A 20,245-nucleotide genomic window follows, 5' to 3' on the forward strand; every position below is an offset into this window, starting at 1 on the left:
CTCCATGTGTAGAAAGCAATGGTTTTCGTACTTCATAAAGCTGTGCGTACAGTATGGGCATAATGTGTGGGTGTGTAATGGTGACTAATCCAATTTGCAGTCTTATTCTGGATCCCCAGTTGTCAGTGAGCCCATAATCTCTGTGGAGAGAAAGATCCTCCCAAACTAATCTTAAGCTTGTGTCTGTCTGCTGATCCTTGTGGTAATAGTTTTTTTTCTCCCTCATCTTTCTATGAATGAATACGGGGCGTAAACACAAAACAATCCTCAATCCTGCTCATCTGCACCTTTTACAAAACTCAGCTGTGAACCACTCGCATTTAAAAAAGAATTGGGTTGTGGATTTGAGAAGGCTGGACTCATGTTGTTGACCTGGTACTGTTGTGCTCAGCTACTCCTGATCCTCCTCCATCCATTCACTTACTCCAGAGGCTTGAGTTGTTTGTTGCCGGGGGTTACGCTTGTTGTTGAGCACAATGTCGGAGCACATGCAGCTCTCCCTCGCCTTGTGCAGGATTGGGCTTTACACGGTAAGAAAATGCATACATGCTGCTATCTGTTTGTTGGAGAAAGACAGGGATGCACTGTGTTGTGCGATTGTTTGAATACTACTAGTTGCACTATGGCTTAATGTCTCTTTGTTGTGTTTGGAAACAGACACTGTCCAAGCAAGTGTCTGCTGCTTCATTGTTGGCTGGTCACTGAATGGAGAGCCACTCTGTTTCATTCTAGTCGCTGTTTGCATAATATTAAGGTGGATGTAACCATAAAGAATGCCAGGTCTCTCTCTCTTTTTTTCCCCCCTGCAGCTCCTAGCAACTGGCTTCAGGCAGTCTTTGGTACATCATAGTTGTGAATGGATCGGTGAATATTAACCTAAGGGGCCATGATGGAAATACTGTTGAAGTTGTTTTTGTTTTGTTATTGCAGTGGGACTTGTGTAAGAGTGAAATTAATTACCATAAAAAATTAATGTTCACTAACACTGCAGTATTTATAGCATGTTTTTAAATAGCTGTTTTTAAACCACAGCTGATGACTCATGTTGCATATTGTCAAGTCCCCTGTTATTCCCAGACCAGCTGGTGAAGCTTTTTCAATGAACATCATTAAAGGGGCTTATTTTAAAATAGGAGTGTTGAACAATAAGTTTTAGTTTCATGTGGATACACTTAATATTCTATCTCCTCATTGTTTGACTGGTCCAGCAATAGAAGTAAAAGGGGTGATACAGCCAAAGGTATTAGGGCTATTGGAATATCAAGCAACCAAGCCGGTTAATTTTCAAGGCAACAGCTTTTTCTGGTTGTAACTCTTTGTAGTTGCATTTGGACAGACTATTGTGTTACTCATGACATCCACTGCACCTGTTGCCTTGCATCCCAGCTGTGCCAGCTGTCTCACTCGAGGTTCAATACCAGTTTTCCTCTGTGCTCCGCTATAATTACCTGCCGGCTCATCAGTTAGTGCACTTCATCCTCTGGGGACCGTCGACATCCACACACCATCCAGAGACGTTGCCATCCCTCGAGCCATGCTGCTAACATGATTAATAAAATTACTGGTTATATTAAAAGTGATTGTAGTTTTACCACTAATTAACTGTGCAGCAAGGATTGTTTTTAAACTTTTGTTATGCTGTAGACTGAGTTTATTAGTCACATATCTGCAGGTAATTGAGAATCCCAGGATGCCACCCACGAAATGACAGCAAACTAACGGAAAATGTTGAAATAGGAAATGATCGTCTTCAAACTTAGGTAATTGCGAGAAAAGAAAATGCAATGCCCACTGGACCTTTTTAGTTTAGTTTTGTGTTCATCCCTTTGCTAGTACTCCATTCAGACACAGTGAAGCAGCCTAAGCTCATGTTGGGGGTCGCTGGCTTCACTGTGGGTCAGTCGGTCAGTCCACATTGCCCCTTCTGAAAGAAACTAATTTTAATGATGCCAAAGTTTGAATGTCATTTAAGCAACAGGCCAAAAAAAGGTGTCCCAAAAAAGAAGCAGTAGTGAGAGGAAGCATGTATATGAAACAGGCAAAGAAGTGAAATTGTAACCCAGCTTTTATCTGATAATTATTGAATGTAGTTGTGTAATTATCAGTTTTATCAATGATTTGGATGGAACTAAGCTACAGACTGGAGTCACTGTTAACAGTGAGAAGCAGGATGAGAGCTGTCTCATGGAAGAGTCCAGTGCTTGTTAAGTGTCTGCTGTGTGAAAGTGAAAGATGCTGTGAGAACACTGAGTGCTTCAAATGTGAATCGATATAAGTGTAGGCTACTATACAGAAGTTCAAAGGAAGGATTGTTTTTATTGGCTTGGGCACATTGAGATTCAAGCCCCTGCTGAGTCACCACAATATCCTTTACAGTGGTGTGCAGAATGAAGCCCCCGGCATGTGATTCTGTGGTAGATGAATGCTGGGGTACATTCCCAGTCCGTAATCCAAACTTTGTTGGGATAAAACCAAAGGTCTGGGTCTAAAACCTTCAACATTAAGTGTCTGTCATTTGATCTTGATGGTGATGGTGCTGGGAAAATCAATAAAAGCTATTCCTTTCTTTCTTTCCTCTGGCCTAATATTGTACTTAATTAGCCAGTTCACACCAGATTTGCAGTATTGTTCTCTGTTTAAACTTGTTTTCTGCAGCTCTGTCTGGGCTCTGCATGAACAGCATTCCTGTTATGACTGTATAGTTTCTCTTTTTTTTTGACACTTTGGGCTGTCCCATGTTCCTGATGATTGTTCTCTGTAAAGTCGCCCACTCACAATGTGCGTGTAAAAATAGCAGAAGAGACAGCATGTTATACTTGCCAATTTGTACTCCACTTTTAATCAATCTATTTAATCACAATGTCAGTAACACCTGTCCAGCTGTAGCAGAACACAGGCCTACAGTACTAAGTTTGATCCATGCCATACCTTGTCATGTAAAATGTTTGTTTATTTTTTTGCCTACAGTAATAGGCATCCTACAAAGTTACATTCACAGCATTTAACTGGTAATCCCATATTGTGCAGATTAAAATATAAATGTGTATTGCTGCTTTGACCTTGGCTTCTTTTGTGTCATTTGATATAGCCCCAAAATGCTGCCAAGCTGAGTTGCATTCTTTGTCACAGCCAACATGTTTTTACTTGCCATCTTTTTCCCTGCCTTTTTCAAATGAGGAAGAGTAGCTATGTGACTTGAAGGAAAATTACACTTTTGATATTTTTTCATTATTTCACTTGCCCTGCAGGGTTTCCAGCAGAGTTTAACATTGGAAGCATCCTGCTCAGTCTTCTAAAGTCAAAAGATGTTATTCAAATTTCATTTACTGATTTCATTTTTTTACAAACTGCATCAGTCGTGAAACTATATTATACACGATCTGTTGGATTCAGCAGGTGAGTGACTGGATCTTACATATGCGTCACAGCAATTAATCACAACATGTTGTAATGCATAGAATACAGAAGATCTTTTGGGGGACAAAAAAGAGACAAAAGCTTTGACAGTACTTTTGTGCAAGTGGTTACACCGTAGCTATCGTGGCTACACTTGAAGCTAAGCTGTGAGCACTGCTGTCAATGACACGCACCTCCTCAAAAACTTCAAGTCTAGAACTGTGCCTGACAGCATGAAGCATTTTGAAAAAATAACTCTTATCTTCTCTTTTTCAGTAACGCACAACTTAAACATTTCAACTGAAAACTTATTTCTTTTTGTGATTCACACTGTCACCTTGTCTGAATGCAACAAGGTAAATTCTACCACCATCGTATCCATCATAAAGTGAATGAGTGGAAACAGATACTGGAGTATAATAAAGCATGATACTGCTTAGTCATGTATAATACACCCACTTAGTATTGAAGTGTTATCACGTATGAAATCTGATTCTGAACTGTATATCAAAACCCATAAATCCTGTCCAGCCCAGTAAGCTCCAAATCATGGCCGGTGTTAGATCTGCACACATTTTATCTACACTAAAGTTTAAGCAAATGTTTCATGGATTTCCTTAATGTATTTATCTGTAACACATAATACAGCATCAGATCTTATGGCTTTTCATTCTAAGAGTGTAGTTGGCTTTTGGTTAAGTTCTTAGTAACAGCAGGTGCTGTGGACATTAGTATGAATGTCCATGCATTGTGGAGACCATAGCTACTGCTCTTTGAACCCTTAACCATTAAGGGTCTAAGTAGTCGTATTAGGTACTTTGTGGTTATCTCATTATGTTATTAATGGAGTGGAAAAATGGCTGTTCCACTGATTTGCTGCCTCTGATCCCCAGGCCACATCATTTAGAATCCCAGAGTCGCTTTAAGCTTAATCTGGAAAGAAACCGTGGAATGTGCAGAGTGAAAATGAACTACTTGATGCTCATCGAAGCCCTGTACAAGATAGCACACCAGCTGAAACCTGAAACCTGAATCAGCATGCTTCAGTACAGAGCTAGCTGAATAAAGGGAAAGTCTGGAAACTAAAAAGTCTGTCTTTTGGACAGCGGTGAGAGCTGTTTAGTAGCTGTATTAATGCTGTCTTTATAAGAAGCATTATTCCAGTTACATTGAATCATTCTGGATCAAAACACACAACTTCTAACCACTGTGCCACAATAAAATCACTTTCAGTTCAAGTGAGTAACGTATTATCTTGCAACCATACTGGTCAAGGCGTGGAATATATTAGGATATACACAATATACAGCCATAACATTATGACCACCTAGCTAATATTGTGTTGGTCCCCCTTTTGCTGCTGAAACGGCCCCGACCCATCGAGGCATGGACTCCACTAGATCCCTCAAGGTGTTCTGTGGTATCTGACACCAAGATGTTAGCAGCAGATCCTTTAAGTCCTGGAAGTTGCGAGGTTGGGCCTCCGTGGATTGAACTTGTTTGCCCAGCATATCCCACAGATGCTCGATTGGATTGAGATCTGGGGAACTTGGAGCCAAGTCAACACCTCACACTCATTGTTCTGCTCCTCAAACCATTCCTGAACCATTTTTGCTTTGTGGCACGGCACATTGTCCTGCTGAAACGGGCCACAGCCATCAGGGAATACCGTTTCCATGAAAGGGTGTACACCAGGGATGTCAAACTCATTCCACAAAGGGCCGGTGTGGCTACAGGTTTTTGTTCCAACTAAGCAGCATCACACCAGACGTGAATCATTTAATCAACCAATCTCAGTCTCCAGACAGGTGATTGGTCAGACTGTGTGCTCTAGGCTACAGCATTTAGTTCCAACATATCTACAGCACACAGTCTGACCAATCACCTGTCTGGAGACTGAGATTGGTTGATTAAATGAGTCAGGTCTGGTGTGATGCTGCTTAGTTGGAACAAAAACCTGCAGCCACACCGGCCCTTTGTGGAATGAGTTTGACATCCCTGGTGTACACGGTCTTCAACAATGCCGAGGTAGGTGGTACATGTCAAAGTAACATCTACATGGATGGCAGGACCCAAGGTTTGTCCAAAGCATCACACTGCCTCGGCCGGCTTGCGACACACAAGCACCCAGCCATCCATGTGATGTAAAAGAAAACGTGATTCCTAAGACCATTGCTCCATGGTCCAGTTCTGATGTTTGTACCCATTGTTGGTGCTTTCAGCAGTGTACAGGGGTCAGCATAGGCACCCTGACTGTTCTGCAGCTATGCAGCCCCATCCGCAACAAACCGTGATACACTGTTCTGACATCTTTCTTTCAGAACCAGTATTAACTTCAGCAATTTGAGCAACAGTAGCTCATTGATTGGTTGGTCTACACAGGCCGGTTGTCTATACGCATCCACAACCCTGTGGTGATTAAACTCGCACAAATCCTAAAGCTTGCCCATTTTTCCTGCTTCTGACACATTAACTTTGAGGACGAAATGTTCACTTGCAGCCTGATATATCCAACCCACTAACAGTTGCCGTGATGAGCTCAGTGATCATAATGTTATGCCTGATCAGTGTGTGTTTTGTTAAATTACAGATCTAGTAAAATTACTGAAAAAAGCATTAAATGACTTATAGGTTGTTTAAAAGAAAAAAGTGTAGGTTATGTAATATTATACAAGATTTTGAATGATGTCGGGGTTATGTGGTTGTAGGTTATAACCCATGAAAGGGAAAGAACAGTAAAAAAATTTGTGTTTTGTGCAGCTGCCACGAACACCTGCATCCTGTTTATTACATGAAAGTAAAATGATTTGGTATTTTACCAATAAAACCAGCATTTTCATCTCTCGGTTTTGTAGTACAGCTTATCCAGTAACTTTTATGTATGACATTACTAGAGTATGTTTTGCAACAAACAATATGAAAAACTGAATGCATCACGGTTTTATTGTTAAATTGTTGCAAGAACCTGCACTATTTATCCAGAATTAAAAGATCTGCTGTGATTCTTTTTGTAGATCATTTTCCTGATCCATTCATCAGTTTCTTGCTTAAGTCTGTGTTTGACACCTGTGTAGGCAGAAAGTAGTGACATTATTTTGTCCTTTCTGTTGCATCGTTTGTCCTTTCTGTGCTGTGTCACTGCAAATAGGGACAGTGCTTTTCCTTGGTGTAATATTATGACTGTTATCACTCCTCGCTGTTTTTTTTTTTTTCTTTTTTAAATTGGCCTTTTCACTTCACATGGGACCACTGTGGTGTACAGCATTTCTGCACTGCTCTCCGACAGTTAGTAGATTATTTGGGGTTGTAGTAATTGCATTTATTGAACAATGGCATAATAGTAGCAGTTTTGTTAGTCAGTGCTTTACACAGAAACATGGCAACAAGGCTGAATTATTATAAATGTTTCCATTAGGTCAACCAACAGCGCATTCCTTTTGCACATGGTTTTTTAAATCGTACTAATCTGTTTCACTAGGAGCCTGACTATTCCTTATCCATGGTCTATTTTTGTTCAGAGTAACTCAACTGTATGAGTTCAACCCAGCTTGCAACTGAATAACAGGATAGCTCTTTTACCACTGTTTTCACGCCTGCTTGGTTTTCAATAGAGAACTGCCAGACATGGCCAAGTGGTGTCAAAGTTCAAAAAGACCTCTTGGTGAGTGTACAAAGTGGGAAAACTCAAATAATTAACCATAGTGCTCTCTGACAAGTGACATGAACTTTCAGGTTTTTCCATTTATAATGCAAACTGCTTGCAAACTTTCAAAAATAACAGCACAGTTCACTTTCTGTTTCAGAGGTGAATACTTATTTGTCTGGTAGTTGCCTGTTTTATGCTACATCATTTCAGCCAGGTGTGTGTCAGCCAGACAAGATGTGTCATTGGCTGTATAACTTATTAGAAATAATTAAAAACGCCATTTAAATCGCAATGCAAATGTGTTGGCATTTAAGCAAAGGATGAATAACAGATAATACAGCAATATCACCTTCTTAATAGCCAGTCAGATTAACAATTTGAACCTAAGTTCCAGCTATATGATGTCCAAAGGTCCTAAAGTCAGATGCTGAATCCCAAAATGCTTCTCTTGAACAGGCCAGAACTTTGTGTGGCATTTAAGCTAAAAAATCAGAAATTTAAGTGAGATTCATTCATAAGTGAAAAGTAGTTATATTTTCACAATGTAATAATTAGTAGTTTGTATAATGGTAATCCATTAGAAATTCAGACAGTTTGACAAGTTGCTCCACTGTCTTTCTACATTGAAGACAGGTTTACAATTCCCCTGCCACCAAAGAGTGTAAGTCTTTATAATTACATTCTCTTGTTTGATTAGCCAGAACTTAGTCTATTGTGTAGATGGATGAAAGTAGCAAATTTTTGAGTTGTGGGAATAATCAAGTCGCCACAAAAATAAATACTAATTTAGAGACTGTCTACAGCAGTGCACTGCCGTCTGAGTATATTGGACACAACTTTGTCTTTAAAATTAAACTGAAGGTCTTTCATTTAATAAAAAACAAAAACAAAAACCAGTAGCAGCTTTTAAAGGAAATCCTAATACCCACCTTTGAAACTGTGTTTATAGTCAGACAAAAAATTCATCCTGTTTTCAGGCAGTGGTATTTTTAGCTCTGTTATCTTGAGATACCGCAGGCGTTGGGTTTAATACATGCATGTTTTTGGGACTTTATCTCACTGATCATAACATTCATTACATCTTAACTCTTATTCTTAGCTTTAAATGGCCCATGACTTTTGTTGTTGAAGGAGTCTTAACTATTTAAGTTGTCTAACAAGTGCAGCATACAGTAGAACTACAGTTTAAATATACAGCTAGAATCTTTCCATGGGGTAGATTTTTTATTATTTCTTTGTGTTGTGTCGTAGTTGATTGCGTTTGTTTCCGCTTATAGAGATGTTTAGAAATGAACTGCATTCGATTTGTTTGAGAAGTGTGATTAAAAATAAAGTTTGATTGATTGACTTTAGGCCCTTGAGACTCATAAATTTTGAGAAGTTATTGTTTTTGCAATGGCTATTATGTCACCAAAAAGTTTTTTCACAGTAAATAAACCAGTCCTCTCCCAGCGTGTGAGCAGCAAACATTTCAAACCTGCTTCCGTTCTTTTGAAAGGCAGGATGGGAGCAGCCATTGCCCCATCCTGGGCCATGAATATCCCACACTTCAAAATATCCACAGGATCTGGTGGGATGATGATTGAGAGATCACTAAGGGTCACCCACCTACTATCGGGTAGTATTTCTTAAAATCCGGTTGACAGTTCTTGCCAGTGTGTTTTGTTGCGTCAAGGACATTTTGGGAAGGAATTTGGCTTGGACAGTTTGGGAAACAATAAAGAAAAACTTCCTGTTGAGGATGTATTAGCTGACAGAGCAGGGCGACATCATGTTTGGCCTTTGTATACCATGTGTACCAGGAACTTGGACAATTTTTTTCAGTATCACGTACTTTGTAGTTGCACATATTCAATAGTAATGTTCACAAAGTTGTAATAAACTTTGTGGCTCTTATGAATAATTGTTTTCAAAGGTTTATTTCTTTTCAGTGAAACTTTGTATCAGCAGTCAAAATACAGTTGCATTTCCTGAGCAGTTCGCACCATATTATGCTGTAAGAAATACCATTTCCACAGTGAAAATAGGTAAAACTGCAGCGTAGGGGAAAGACAGGGAAGGCAAAATGCAGCTTCACACTTGTGGTGCAAAGGCAGCAGGCTCAACCATGCTCGCTTAAAGTTGGGTTGGAAACACAAAATACACAAAAAATAAGCTTTATCCTGTATTTTATTGGATGTGACTGAATGTGTTGGGAATTATTCCATCAGAAAAATATGCTACTCCTGTGTCTTTTAAATTCTGATGCTCTGAATAACATATCATGAACTTGTTTTTCACTGCAGAAATCTGCTGTTGTGGCCTATATTTTCAGGGGCCTCCCCTACAATGCCTTTGGATCTGAACCCTCTCGTTGTGGGCTTTTGTTGGGAGACGCCTTAAAGCGTCTCTCTCTTATACAGTCGTCTTTGTCCCCCTGACATGACAAGGATCCATCTTCACACCAAGCCCGACGCCCGAAGCATAATTTGTAACATGCTTATCCACAAGACATTGTCATACATGAGTGGGCTGCAAATTTCTTTAGTAATCCACACCAGAGGGCCTCTTTGTCTTTACTGTCTTTTTTTTTTTTTTTTGGGGGGGGGTGTACTAGTCATTGTTAGTCCACAAACCCACTGAATTCAACAGTGTCTAAATGCAGACACTATAAGTTGTTATCAGTAATGTATTGTTCTGTATTGGTTGATTTTTCTTATCATACAGTGACATTAACTAAAATAATAATTTTGTTTGGCAACAATAAATATAGCCTTCTCTTGGAATGTGGTTATTGTAACTGGAGCCGAAACCACAAAATCAAATAATCGGTTGATTTAGTTTCTCTGTTGTGAGAATTTGATGCAGCAGTAGGTCAGTAGAGAGGGAAAGTTATCTGGATGATATCAGCGTCATTATCAGTGTTATTGTTGTTATTATTAGCGTTATTGTCAGTAAGTGATAAATGCTACATGTGGCATGTTCTACATCTAAGTTAAGTGATTTTTTTTTCTTTTGTTTTTTTTTTGACCAGTGAATCCGTCCGTTTGAAAAGCATTGTATTTTATGTCAGCTCCTCTCAGTGGCTCCTAATGGTAAGAGTAGACATAATATGTTAATTACACGACAGGAGAGACTTCATGTTCTCTGCAGTTGGGTGTAAAACTAAAATGTGCATATTCGTATTTAAAATTGGTCAATATTAGTTTGAAAAATGTCAAATATCGACAAAAAACAATTATGCATCGCTAGTTTAGGATCTCAGCAGTGTTCGTGCTGGAGGTGGATACAGCAAAATATTAAGGACTGTGAAGACTGAGTGGCAGCTCCTTTACAACTATCGCTGCATATGACATTTAAGTACCTTTATTTTTGTAAAGACTATTATCCTTGTAAAATTCAACAGCAATTGAATGTTGCTGTGTGCTGTGTGATGATCATACAGCACGCGCATGTTGCTGTTACATCACATTGTTCTACTTCGATTATGTGAGCTTAACAGTCTATGTCAGTTTTTTGTCACATTTCAAAATCTTTTTTTTTTCTTATCTCCCTGAAAACAGCACCACCTGCCATTTGAAATAATTACCTTTTGGAGAAAAGTGCACAGAGGGTGATTATTCCTGCCGAGTACCTGCCAAATTAACCTTGATGAGTCTTCCAGACTTGCCAACTTAAAACTCCCAGAAAGTAACAGAATCGTGCTTCTTTCTCTTTTACCGGATGATAACTGATGACTTTCCTGTTTGTGTTTGGTCTTCAAAATAGCAGCAGGTTTCAGGGGAATATAATGAAATACCGGAAAGTCTTTAGAAGTCAGCCTTTATCTGTTTTTCCTGAAGAGAAATTTGATTTAGGATGCATTTTTATTGTAGTATGAGTTAAAATGAGAAGTTGACCCCAGTTCTTTGGGACCAGTTTTAAGTGGCAATTACTGGCAGTTGAGGGAAAATGCATATTATTTAGTTGATTATGGTTTTAAATGAAAGCTCAGTGCCTCTTCATCATCTTAAAGAGTTTTTTATGTTTGTGCAGGATTGTTTCTCTTTAGTAATGATTTAGAGTTAGTCATTTCTGTCTAGTACCTGATTTAGCTGTTCTGTAGAATTTCAGTTCTTTTTGATTAATCTGTTGGTTAATACAATAAATATTCTTCAATTAATTTTTGAAAGTGCAGTAAACCTGTGCAGATGTTCACCTACATCACATGCTATTGGTAGACAAGTCATGTAATCTAGTATTTGGAAGATTGATGGTTAAAATCAAGCCAGAAATTCCCAAAATAACAAAACTTGATAGCTGACAGCTCTCCCAGCAACAAATTGTCAGTTTTTTCTAATCCGTTAAAAATTTCTCAATGGATCTGTGCCCTGAAACCAAGTCTGGGAAGACAGTTCCTCCCTATTACAGCACAAATGACCAAGAATGACTGCAAACATGTAATACATACACGGAGTGCACATATGCTTTAGGAGGTTGGGAAACTTGTTGAGATGAAGCTGCATTGATCAGTTTGGAAAATTAAATCTGCATATATTTACTGAACTTTTGCTCAATAGAAGTTTTGTTAATAGACATTTTAGATACAGTCACGGAGCTGGAAACAGTTTCATGGTGACTGTCAGCATCATAGTCAATGTAGTCTCTGAGGGACTGCTAATTATGACGTTGGAGTTGGTGCAAACTGTGCTCCATTTACTATTTTTGATGACTCTATTTTGCACCAGCGTGTAATTGGCATCACTCCTGCTTAAGCACAGGAAATGAAACCAGTTATTGCTGTACCACAAGAATACAAAAGATCCTTTTTTAAACAGTGCTTTCTGTAGATTTGTGAAGCCCAGAGTTGCTGAACAGGAGCTTCTGTATTTGTTAAATTTCTGACCTGTGAAATGAAAATATTAGACAGCACCTGTCATAAAACAACTGGTGTGTCTACTGAGGCCTGTTCCACATGCAGGTGTAATCCTCTTTGATATGAATGATGAGAGAGTGAAAACAAATCCCATTAAAAGGGCTCTCCTGTTTGTATTTAGTGCAAGTATTTCTGGTCTTGTGTGGATAAAATGTGAAGTGATGTTGGCAGCAGTGTTTTTATACCTAGATGGACATATCCAGATGCACACATCTGCATTTCATCGTTTATAAACTACAAGCCTCCCTGTATAGATATGTGCAATTCACTGTTAAAAATAAACCCTGGACTTGGCAGTTGATGTCTTCAGATCATGGTCTCCACAGACCTCCTGCAGGCTCAATCTGACATGCATGTTTATATTCATGGTGACCACTGCTGATGCTGAAATTAGTCTGCAGCAATGACTTTTGAAAACAGTCAGCTTATCAGTTTGGCATGAAATGTCAGATCAGATTCATTTCATTACAGGATTCAAATCATACGTTTTGTTATGTAGGCAAAGTTCTTGTAGGGATGCTTATGTTCAGACAGCATTCAAACATTGTTAAGCTGGCTTTCTTTTAATAAATGACAAAAAAGAAAGTTTATATTCCTAGAAACAATGTATTAAAAAAGGATCGACCAAAGTGGGGCACGCTGGATTAAATACATGCAAAATGTAGCACAGTGTGTGCTATTTAGGTCATTCAAATGTATTACTGGTGAAGCCATTTGACTGTAACAACATCAGTCATCTGATCTCAGATCATCAGTGTTTTTTCCATAATCTCCCATGGTTCTGTGCTCGCAAGATAACACTTGCAGTTAGAACACAGCAGATCCAGGCTCAGTTATCATGTTCCAGTGGAATTTAAACCTTTCAAACTGGTTCATCTAAGATCAACACATATTTCCTAGCCTGGTTTACATATACTTTTAGACCAGTGCTGTGAATTCAGGAACAGACTGTGTCAGGACATGCTTTGCATGTTTGTGTGATCTGCTGATTTGAAGAAAGGGTAATGGCGCCCTCTATTGTTATTAAACAGACACTGCTGACAAAGACAATCGAAGCAAGTGTTGAACTTGCAGAAGCCTCTGTGTTATGCGTTTTTTAATCCAGGCCTTTTAAAGCACACTGCATATTGTCAGAATTTTCAACTAAATTTTAGGCTCCAGTCTATTCCATTAAACTCTACATATGAACTTAGTGTTGTTTTGCTTTATACAACAGACAGTAACAGGCAAATATTGGCACCACCACATGGAAAAAAGACTGTGACTTTTGTAGGAAATACAAGACTGGTACAAAGGAGTACTGCGGATTTGTCGTGGTTATTGTGTGTGTGTGTGTGTGCATGTTTGTCGTTGTTGTTAAGGTGTGTCATCATTTTTATGTGTGAGTTTGCAGTGGACCACAAGGCAGTTAAGAGTTAAGATCAAAACCCTAATCACTGCCTTTCCCTTGACTAATGCTCCAAAGTTATTTCACATAGCAAGCTAGTTTGCAAAGTTAACACAGCGTTTTACAATGAGATACTGAAAGAAAGTACAAAGGAAAACCGCAACAACACAATGTGAAAACATCACAAACAGTTACTTAAAACAAGTCGATAAAAGTCTGCCTTTAAGTCATTAAAAGCAGTGCTCTGCTGCTTTCTCTAAGAAAGGGCAAAGAAAACTGCCTTTCTGCAGAGGCAGAGAGGCTGCAGTTCATCTCAGTGGAATTCAAAAGTTGTTTGCAGGAAATCCTGAAGGAGATGGTTGCTAAACAATCTATTGTACAGTCTCAGAAAGTCAACACAAACTTTATTAATTGTGAACCAGTGAGAACAAAAGAGGTTCGACTTGTAAAACACTTGATGTTTTCAAGCTGGTCAATTCTGTAGCTTAGACACTTAGAAGCAAGTTTGTGTAGGAAGCACAAAACATACACCTTTCCTTCTTTTAAAGGATGCATGGAAATATTCAGATGAGTCATTTTCCACCTTTCTGCATGGTGATTCTAATTGCAGAAAGACAAAGATGCCTTAATTTTATAATAAGCGAAATTGTACTGGCAGCCGTCTGTTGAGTTGCATCATTCGCCTCATGATTCCTCTGCAAAATTGTCTAATGGGAAAGAAATATGAGATCACCAGGAGGCCTCAGCACACTGATCTGCGCAAATACTTGTTCTCTCAGGATATTCCTATTTTCCAGATTGATGATTTCCCCTCAAATGTGAGTAGACAAATTAATGAGTGTTTTTATGAGACATTTGTCTCAGATGTCTTCCAGAATTATTGGCTCTACTGTTCACAGAACTCTTATGGGATGCCCGTTTAGCACAAGCAATGTACATTTATTCTCCAAATTCCCCTCATCTGTCAGAAAGCTTGAGATTTTCCTTATTGAAGAATGGTCTAATATCCCAACAGAACATCGCATAACTTAGCTCATGATTGATAGCATTGTAACTCAGACTGAAGCGAGGGTCTGATTAACTGGAAGCTTCTTTTGCTTATGTTGTTCAGAAATGTGGTTCTTTTTGTTGGAGTGGTGTTGAAAGTTTTTTTTTTTTTTTTTTTTTTTAGCAAAAAATGAGCAGTTTTTACTCAGGCTACAAATAATTCTTGTCATCTTCAGTCATTTATCTTATCAATTATTTTTTGCTTAGCAGTTCAAACATAACTTTAAAGTTGTCGGCTTAGAGTAGGAATGCCTTCAGACTGCTTGTATTTAATTTTTACAATGACTAAAACCAAAAGTTTCCAGTTTCTAGTGACAGAAAGCAAAGAAAAACAAAAATGCTTATATTTGCAAACACCAAATGTAATAGCTGTGTTTGATAGATGACTTAGTTGCATTGCTCAGAGATGAATAAAAACAATCTAACTTAACAGTATTTTTCCTTACAACCTTGGAAAAAAAATGAATACATATTTTTGATGTCTACAACACAACAGAGTTTTAATGTTAAACGTTTGTTTTTCACGTGTATCAGGTCTGGATACTGAGACACTGAGTTTTCAACAACTCAGACCTAATGGAAATTAACATTTGGAGAATATAATTCGGGCGTAATTTCTCTGTGGCACAACTTCTCTCATAAATCACTTGTGCGTTCCTCTGGGTGGAGCCATGCAGTCACTGATCTCCTCAGTAGCTCACCTGCACATGACTACACAAGTTATTAGTAAGTTTCCCTGAAAGACTATTATATGAAGATTTCATATGGCTTTTGTTTGAATATACTGTACTGGTAGCCTTTGGGTAGCCAACGCAACAGACAGCCACGCCTTCAGCTTATATGTATGAACTTTTGGGTGATTTCAATTGCGTTATCATGAACTTAGAACAATTTGGATGCAAGCCTAATATGTACCAGCAAAAGCACATAAGCCTATTTGTATTAAGGGTCAACTGAGGTCCGCTTTAACAGTAAAGGAAAGTTCCTTTCAGACTTTCATAGCATGTTTGGCAATCACCCGCTTAAATGTGGTTTTCTTCTAAGGCATTGTAACAAGGACAGTCATAAAGAGAGATGTATGGAAAAGCTCTCTTCACTTAGCGTAACTGAAAGTGGTGATTTTTTTTTGTGGTGTTTTGGGGTAATATGTAAACATGCAAAACCACACCAAAAGTTGTATAGTCACGGGGTTTCGTCTGATGAAAGTTTACTGTTGTTTGCTTCTGGCTTATTTATTGTGTGCTAATCGTTCTCACCTTTTAGAGCTAAAGTGAAAAGGCGACAAGAACATTGAAAGTTTTAAAGCCTATGCGTCATCGATGATTACGTACTGAATGTATTTGCCTGACTTTAATTAAATCCATTAGCCCCGGGATGATTCATTGTGCACTTCCTTTTCCCTGTTTTTGATACCTGTTCTTACATTCAATTTCCGTAGCCCATAATTAAGTTTACTGGGATTTCACAAATGGAGAACTTCAAAGACAGATGACCAGGCTTCGATGGTAACTTTTTTCTTCAAGGCAGCACTCCAGTAGACGATTATTTTAGGATTCTGAAGTCCTGATCAAATCCCAGTTTGTTCAAAAAGTTAGAAACACCTAGCAGATCTTTCTGGTGGTAGGTTGAAATAAGGTGGCTTCATTAAGTTCAATCCCTTTAGATCTCTGGGTTGTCCCTTTGTGAATATGCTGATATTTCTGTTCCCCAATGCACGTTCATATCGAACACCAAATTGGTAGGCTTGGATGCCCTCTCTTTGATGGGTGGGCCTCAGGAAGGGTTTTGGCTACCTTCTGAATCGGTTGCACTGTGTACTGTCAAGGTAGGCCTGTGATGGATCATGGGCACAGTTGGCCTTGGCTGTTCTTTCCTGTCCTTTGACTTACGTAGACGTTTCCCTCTGGTGCTCAGCTGGATTGTTTATGAAAGCTCCTTTGGCGCAATAACTGCCATATACGCGGCAACATGGATTCTGTCCATCAGCCGTTGTGTGTGGTGTGTGTGTGTGTGTGTGTGTGTGTGTGTGTGTGTGTGTGTGTGTGGTGTGTTGTGTGTGTGTTGTGGTGTGTGTGTGTGTGTGTGTGTGTGTGTGTGTGTGTGTGTGTTGGTGTTGTGTGTGTGTGTGTGTGTGTGTGTGTGTGTGTGTGTGTGTTGTGTGTGTGTGGTGTGTGTGTGTGTTGTGTCCCCATTTGTTTCTGGGTGTCCATCTACGTATTCTTTCCGTAAAGTATGATTTTTGTGTAGTAATTGCCGGAGTCCTTGGCTCATGTGCTTTCCTGGATCACCAGCAGCCTCTTACCCAGCCTCAACATGAGTTAATCCTGCTCTCCGGTTTATGTAATTATTTTTTTTAGCCATTTTACCGGGTGCAATTCCTCAATAATTGTTACAATGATTAAGTTACACGGGCAGATTCCTTTATCTGATTCCTCAGCTAATTGTGAGACTCTTATATGGTTTAATTTGCCACTTTATTCTAAATATATGTTAGTATAAGTAACTGTTGAATAATTCTGCCATATACAAGTTTCCTGTTTTAGGTTTTTCTGAGGCACTGAGAAGTATTTGTCTATCCAGTAGGTGTCAGAATAATCAGATCAATTTTGCAGTTACGGATATGTCCACTGGTGAGAAGTAAGTACATACAGTTAATCGTGAATGATAACAAACTTTGACAAGCTTGTGATTTCTTGGCTTACAATACTAGTGTTTAACTGTTTTGTTTTTTTGTAGAAGAAACACTATCGGTTGTTATGTAAGGCAGTTAAATTGTTCGCCAAATTATTAGCATCATTTATCGGGTTTTATGCCTGTCCCTGTAAAGGATTATGATGGCCTCGTATCATGTGATATGTTTTTGTCCCCTTTGAAGTAGAAAAGACATGTGGAGTCCATTGGCTTTAGTCAAACTCCCTGTGTGGGATTTGGTTGTTTCGTTTGTATCGTGGTAGGCTCCACACACATTTCCCTGGTTCAGCCCTTAGCCTTTTCTAGCGTCTTCATGTTTCGCACACATGCACTCTGCAGTTAGTGTATTAGCTACACATATTTTATGGTGTTGATGTGTCTGTATTCAAGCACACTGAATTTGAAAGCTTCTTTGTTGAAACTTGGTGTCACCAGGGTGATGATCTGCCAAGCCTGTTCTTAAGCCCCCTTCACTTTGTTGTTGTTGAAAGAGCTTTTTATGTTCAGTTTTTTTAGCAAGTGAAAATACAATATGTTCAACTGAGGTCAGGAAACTAACTTGGCCAGTGCTTGAGTTTGGCTGTTAAATAAAAAGAAAAATGCCAAAAACAGAAACCAGAAACAGTCACTTTGGACACTGTCTCAAGTTTAGGATTCCTGTTGTTTTACTTGAAATCCAATTTGCTGTGCTCAGCAAACCGATGACTAATGTCACTGCTGTAATATTTTGACTCCTTTACCTACACATGCAGGTCATTTAGGTACAGCCGAACTGCACTGACACTTTCTGTCTCTTGGCCAGTGCTCAATCCTCACCGTCTGCAAGTTGCATACAGATATGCACTGGTATAACCTGCACTCTAGGTCAAGCTATGTTAGCATTAATTTTGAAGTTGCCTGTGTAAGCCTGATCCTGGTTGATCTAAAGGAAAGCCATTATACAGCAGCATCATTGCTCAATTTGGCATGAGAGCATCTACCATTATTGAGGAATACACTGCTGAGGGTTTAAGGGGTTTCTGCAAGACATTCTTCCTGTATCAAAAGTACACTGACAGTCATTAAAAACTTTGAGACCATATTTTTCAACATAATTTTTATTTTGAAGCCCGAAACTGGATTTTCTTCATATGAATCATTTGTTTAGCATATTGGCATACAGAAACAAAAATCTAAAGTTTCAAGAATGATTTCAAAATAAAGAATTTCACAAAAGAAAACGGCACTTGCCAAACACAAAGTCACAACAGCCAATACCGAGTATGGCCTCCATTTGCTTCGATGCAGGCAGCAATCCGTCGGCGCATGCTTTGGACCAGGCTTCTGATTGTGGGTTGGGAACAGCCCATACGCCTGGATACATCACTGTAGCTCAAACCGGCCTCCACCATACCCAGTGCCCGGAGACGTTCATGTGATAGATGTGGCATGATGCTGTTCACTGGACTAACAATGGTGGCCTTTTTTGGGCCTTTATATAGGCCTTCAAAACCCATTCTCAAATTGTGCAGATACTCACTGAGTATTGCTTGGTGTGTATTTGGTTCACTTTTGCAAAGTGACCAACCCATGTGCAATGAATCATGACAAAATGACAACTCATCCTTATCTCAACTACCGGGGCACTAGATCATCAGTAAATCCACAATGAATAATTACAACCCCTACAAGTAGAATTCTGCGTACATTTCTACCTCAAAGTTTCTATTGACTGTCAGTATATATATCACACCTGTATTATATAGTGAAGAAATGAAGCTTTGCTCCCAGAGCTTCAGTTCATGCATTTGGACTAGTGAAGACCGCAGTCTGGTTCTGATTTACTATTACATAAGCACTTTGAGACAGTTGTTTTTGAGAAGTTTTCTTTGTCGGGAAAAAAGCTAAGGAAAACAAAATAACAAACAAGAGATTGGTTCCAAAAGCAAATGTGGTGTGTAAACAGTTTTGAGTTCACAACAGAGGCCATTTTATCTAGCCACCCCCTTAAACCCCAACAAACCATATCTCTCCACAATTAGCGGGAGGTGAACGGGTTTAGACGGAGGGGAGCTAGTTAAAACTGGCGCCATAACAGTCCCCTACAATGCAGCGGAGCCCCTCAACTGGCACATAAACAATGTACCTGAACCAAAGCAGCAGGCAGTGATAGCCATTTGTGGCGGAGACCGATACAAAGTAGCGATGATGGGGTGACAAGAGGTAGGTGAAAGTGAATTTTGAGTCTTACTTTCTAAGGATCCGCCAGTCACAACTGAGGGCCCAAAGCCTGTGATTATTAATTACTGATGGCTTCCCAGCCTTCGAAAATCGGGGGGCCGCAGACATCAGATGTGTGGAAGAGGCCTGTCATTACCATCACAGAAACAATGCTCGAATTTGGCTGTCATGCATTTTTGCCTAATTGACTGTTTTGATGCAGTTTTTTTTCTCCATTTTGTTTTTGAGGGGTACGGATGCCCCCACTCCCTCGTCTAGATGAGGAGAACTTGGTGGTCTTTCAGCTTCACCCAGCAAGAACCTTCCGGAGGTTCTTTGATGGCAAGAAAAGCCACTGGAGACCTCAGGGGCCTCATCGGCCTCCATTTATGTATCGGCACCATAACACTCCATTTTTGATTCCTGACAAGAAATGAGTGAGGAGGAAAAGTAACGTATGAATGGCATACAGTGTGTGTAAGTGAATGTATGTGTTATATGGAGTGTATGTGTGTCTGCGGGGTGGTACTTTTTTGTGTGTGAGGCTGCTATGAAAGGGGAGGCCAGAGACCCACAAACCACATGAGGGTCTTCTGATTTGCATAATTAACTGTTGACACTAACTGTGCTTAATGAAGGCCTATTGAAGTCATTGACCCTTTTACACAGCCAGCCCCTGGGAATGAGACAGAGGCTCCAGCAAAGGTTAAAACAATGTGTCTGGTTAACTTCCGACAAACGCGCCGAAACGCCCCAAAGTCTCAAAGATTCATGCTCGATAGAAAAGGTTATGGCACAGAGCGACCTGTGATTTCCCAGAATTGAAATTCCACCAGATGTTTGGCTTTAATTTGTCATTCTTTAGAATTTGCACAGTCATTCAATTTTCCCTGCAATATTTGTCAAAAATTTGATAGCAGAGTTGTGTAACAGTTTCGGACAGCATCATTTCAAATCACTATTCTGTTGCAAAGTACCTTGCTCA

At 39.4% G+C, this 20,245-nt stretch overlaps 1 protein-coding gene across 1 annotated transcript in view; it reads left to right on the plus strand.

The window, feature by feature from the left end:
• The first annotated feature begins 252 nt into the window (after positions 1-252).
• LOC110966486 (ADP-ribosylation factor-like protein 15) overlaps positions 253-20,245 on the plus strand; it is a 94,702-nt gene continuing 74,709 nt past the window's right edge. Inside the window, 1 exon segment of the mRNA XM_051950761.1 lies at positions 253-530. Coding sequence (XP_051806721.1) covers positions 477-530 — 54 coding nt within the window. The 5' untranslated portion in view covers positions 253-476.

The sequence above is a fragment of the Acanthochromis polyacanthus genome, chromosome 7, assembly GCF_021347895.1.
Source record: "Acanthochromis polyacanthus isolate Apoly-LR-REF ecotype Palm Island chromosome 7, KAUST_Apoly_ChrSc, whole genome shotgun sequence".
Taxonomy (NCBI): domain Eukaryota; kingdom Metazoa; phylum Chordata; class Actinopteri; family Pomacentridae; genus Acanthochromis; species Acanthochromis polyacanthus.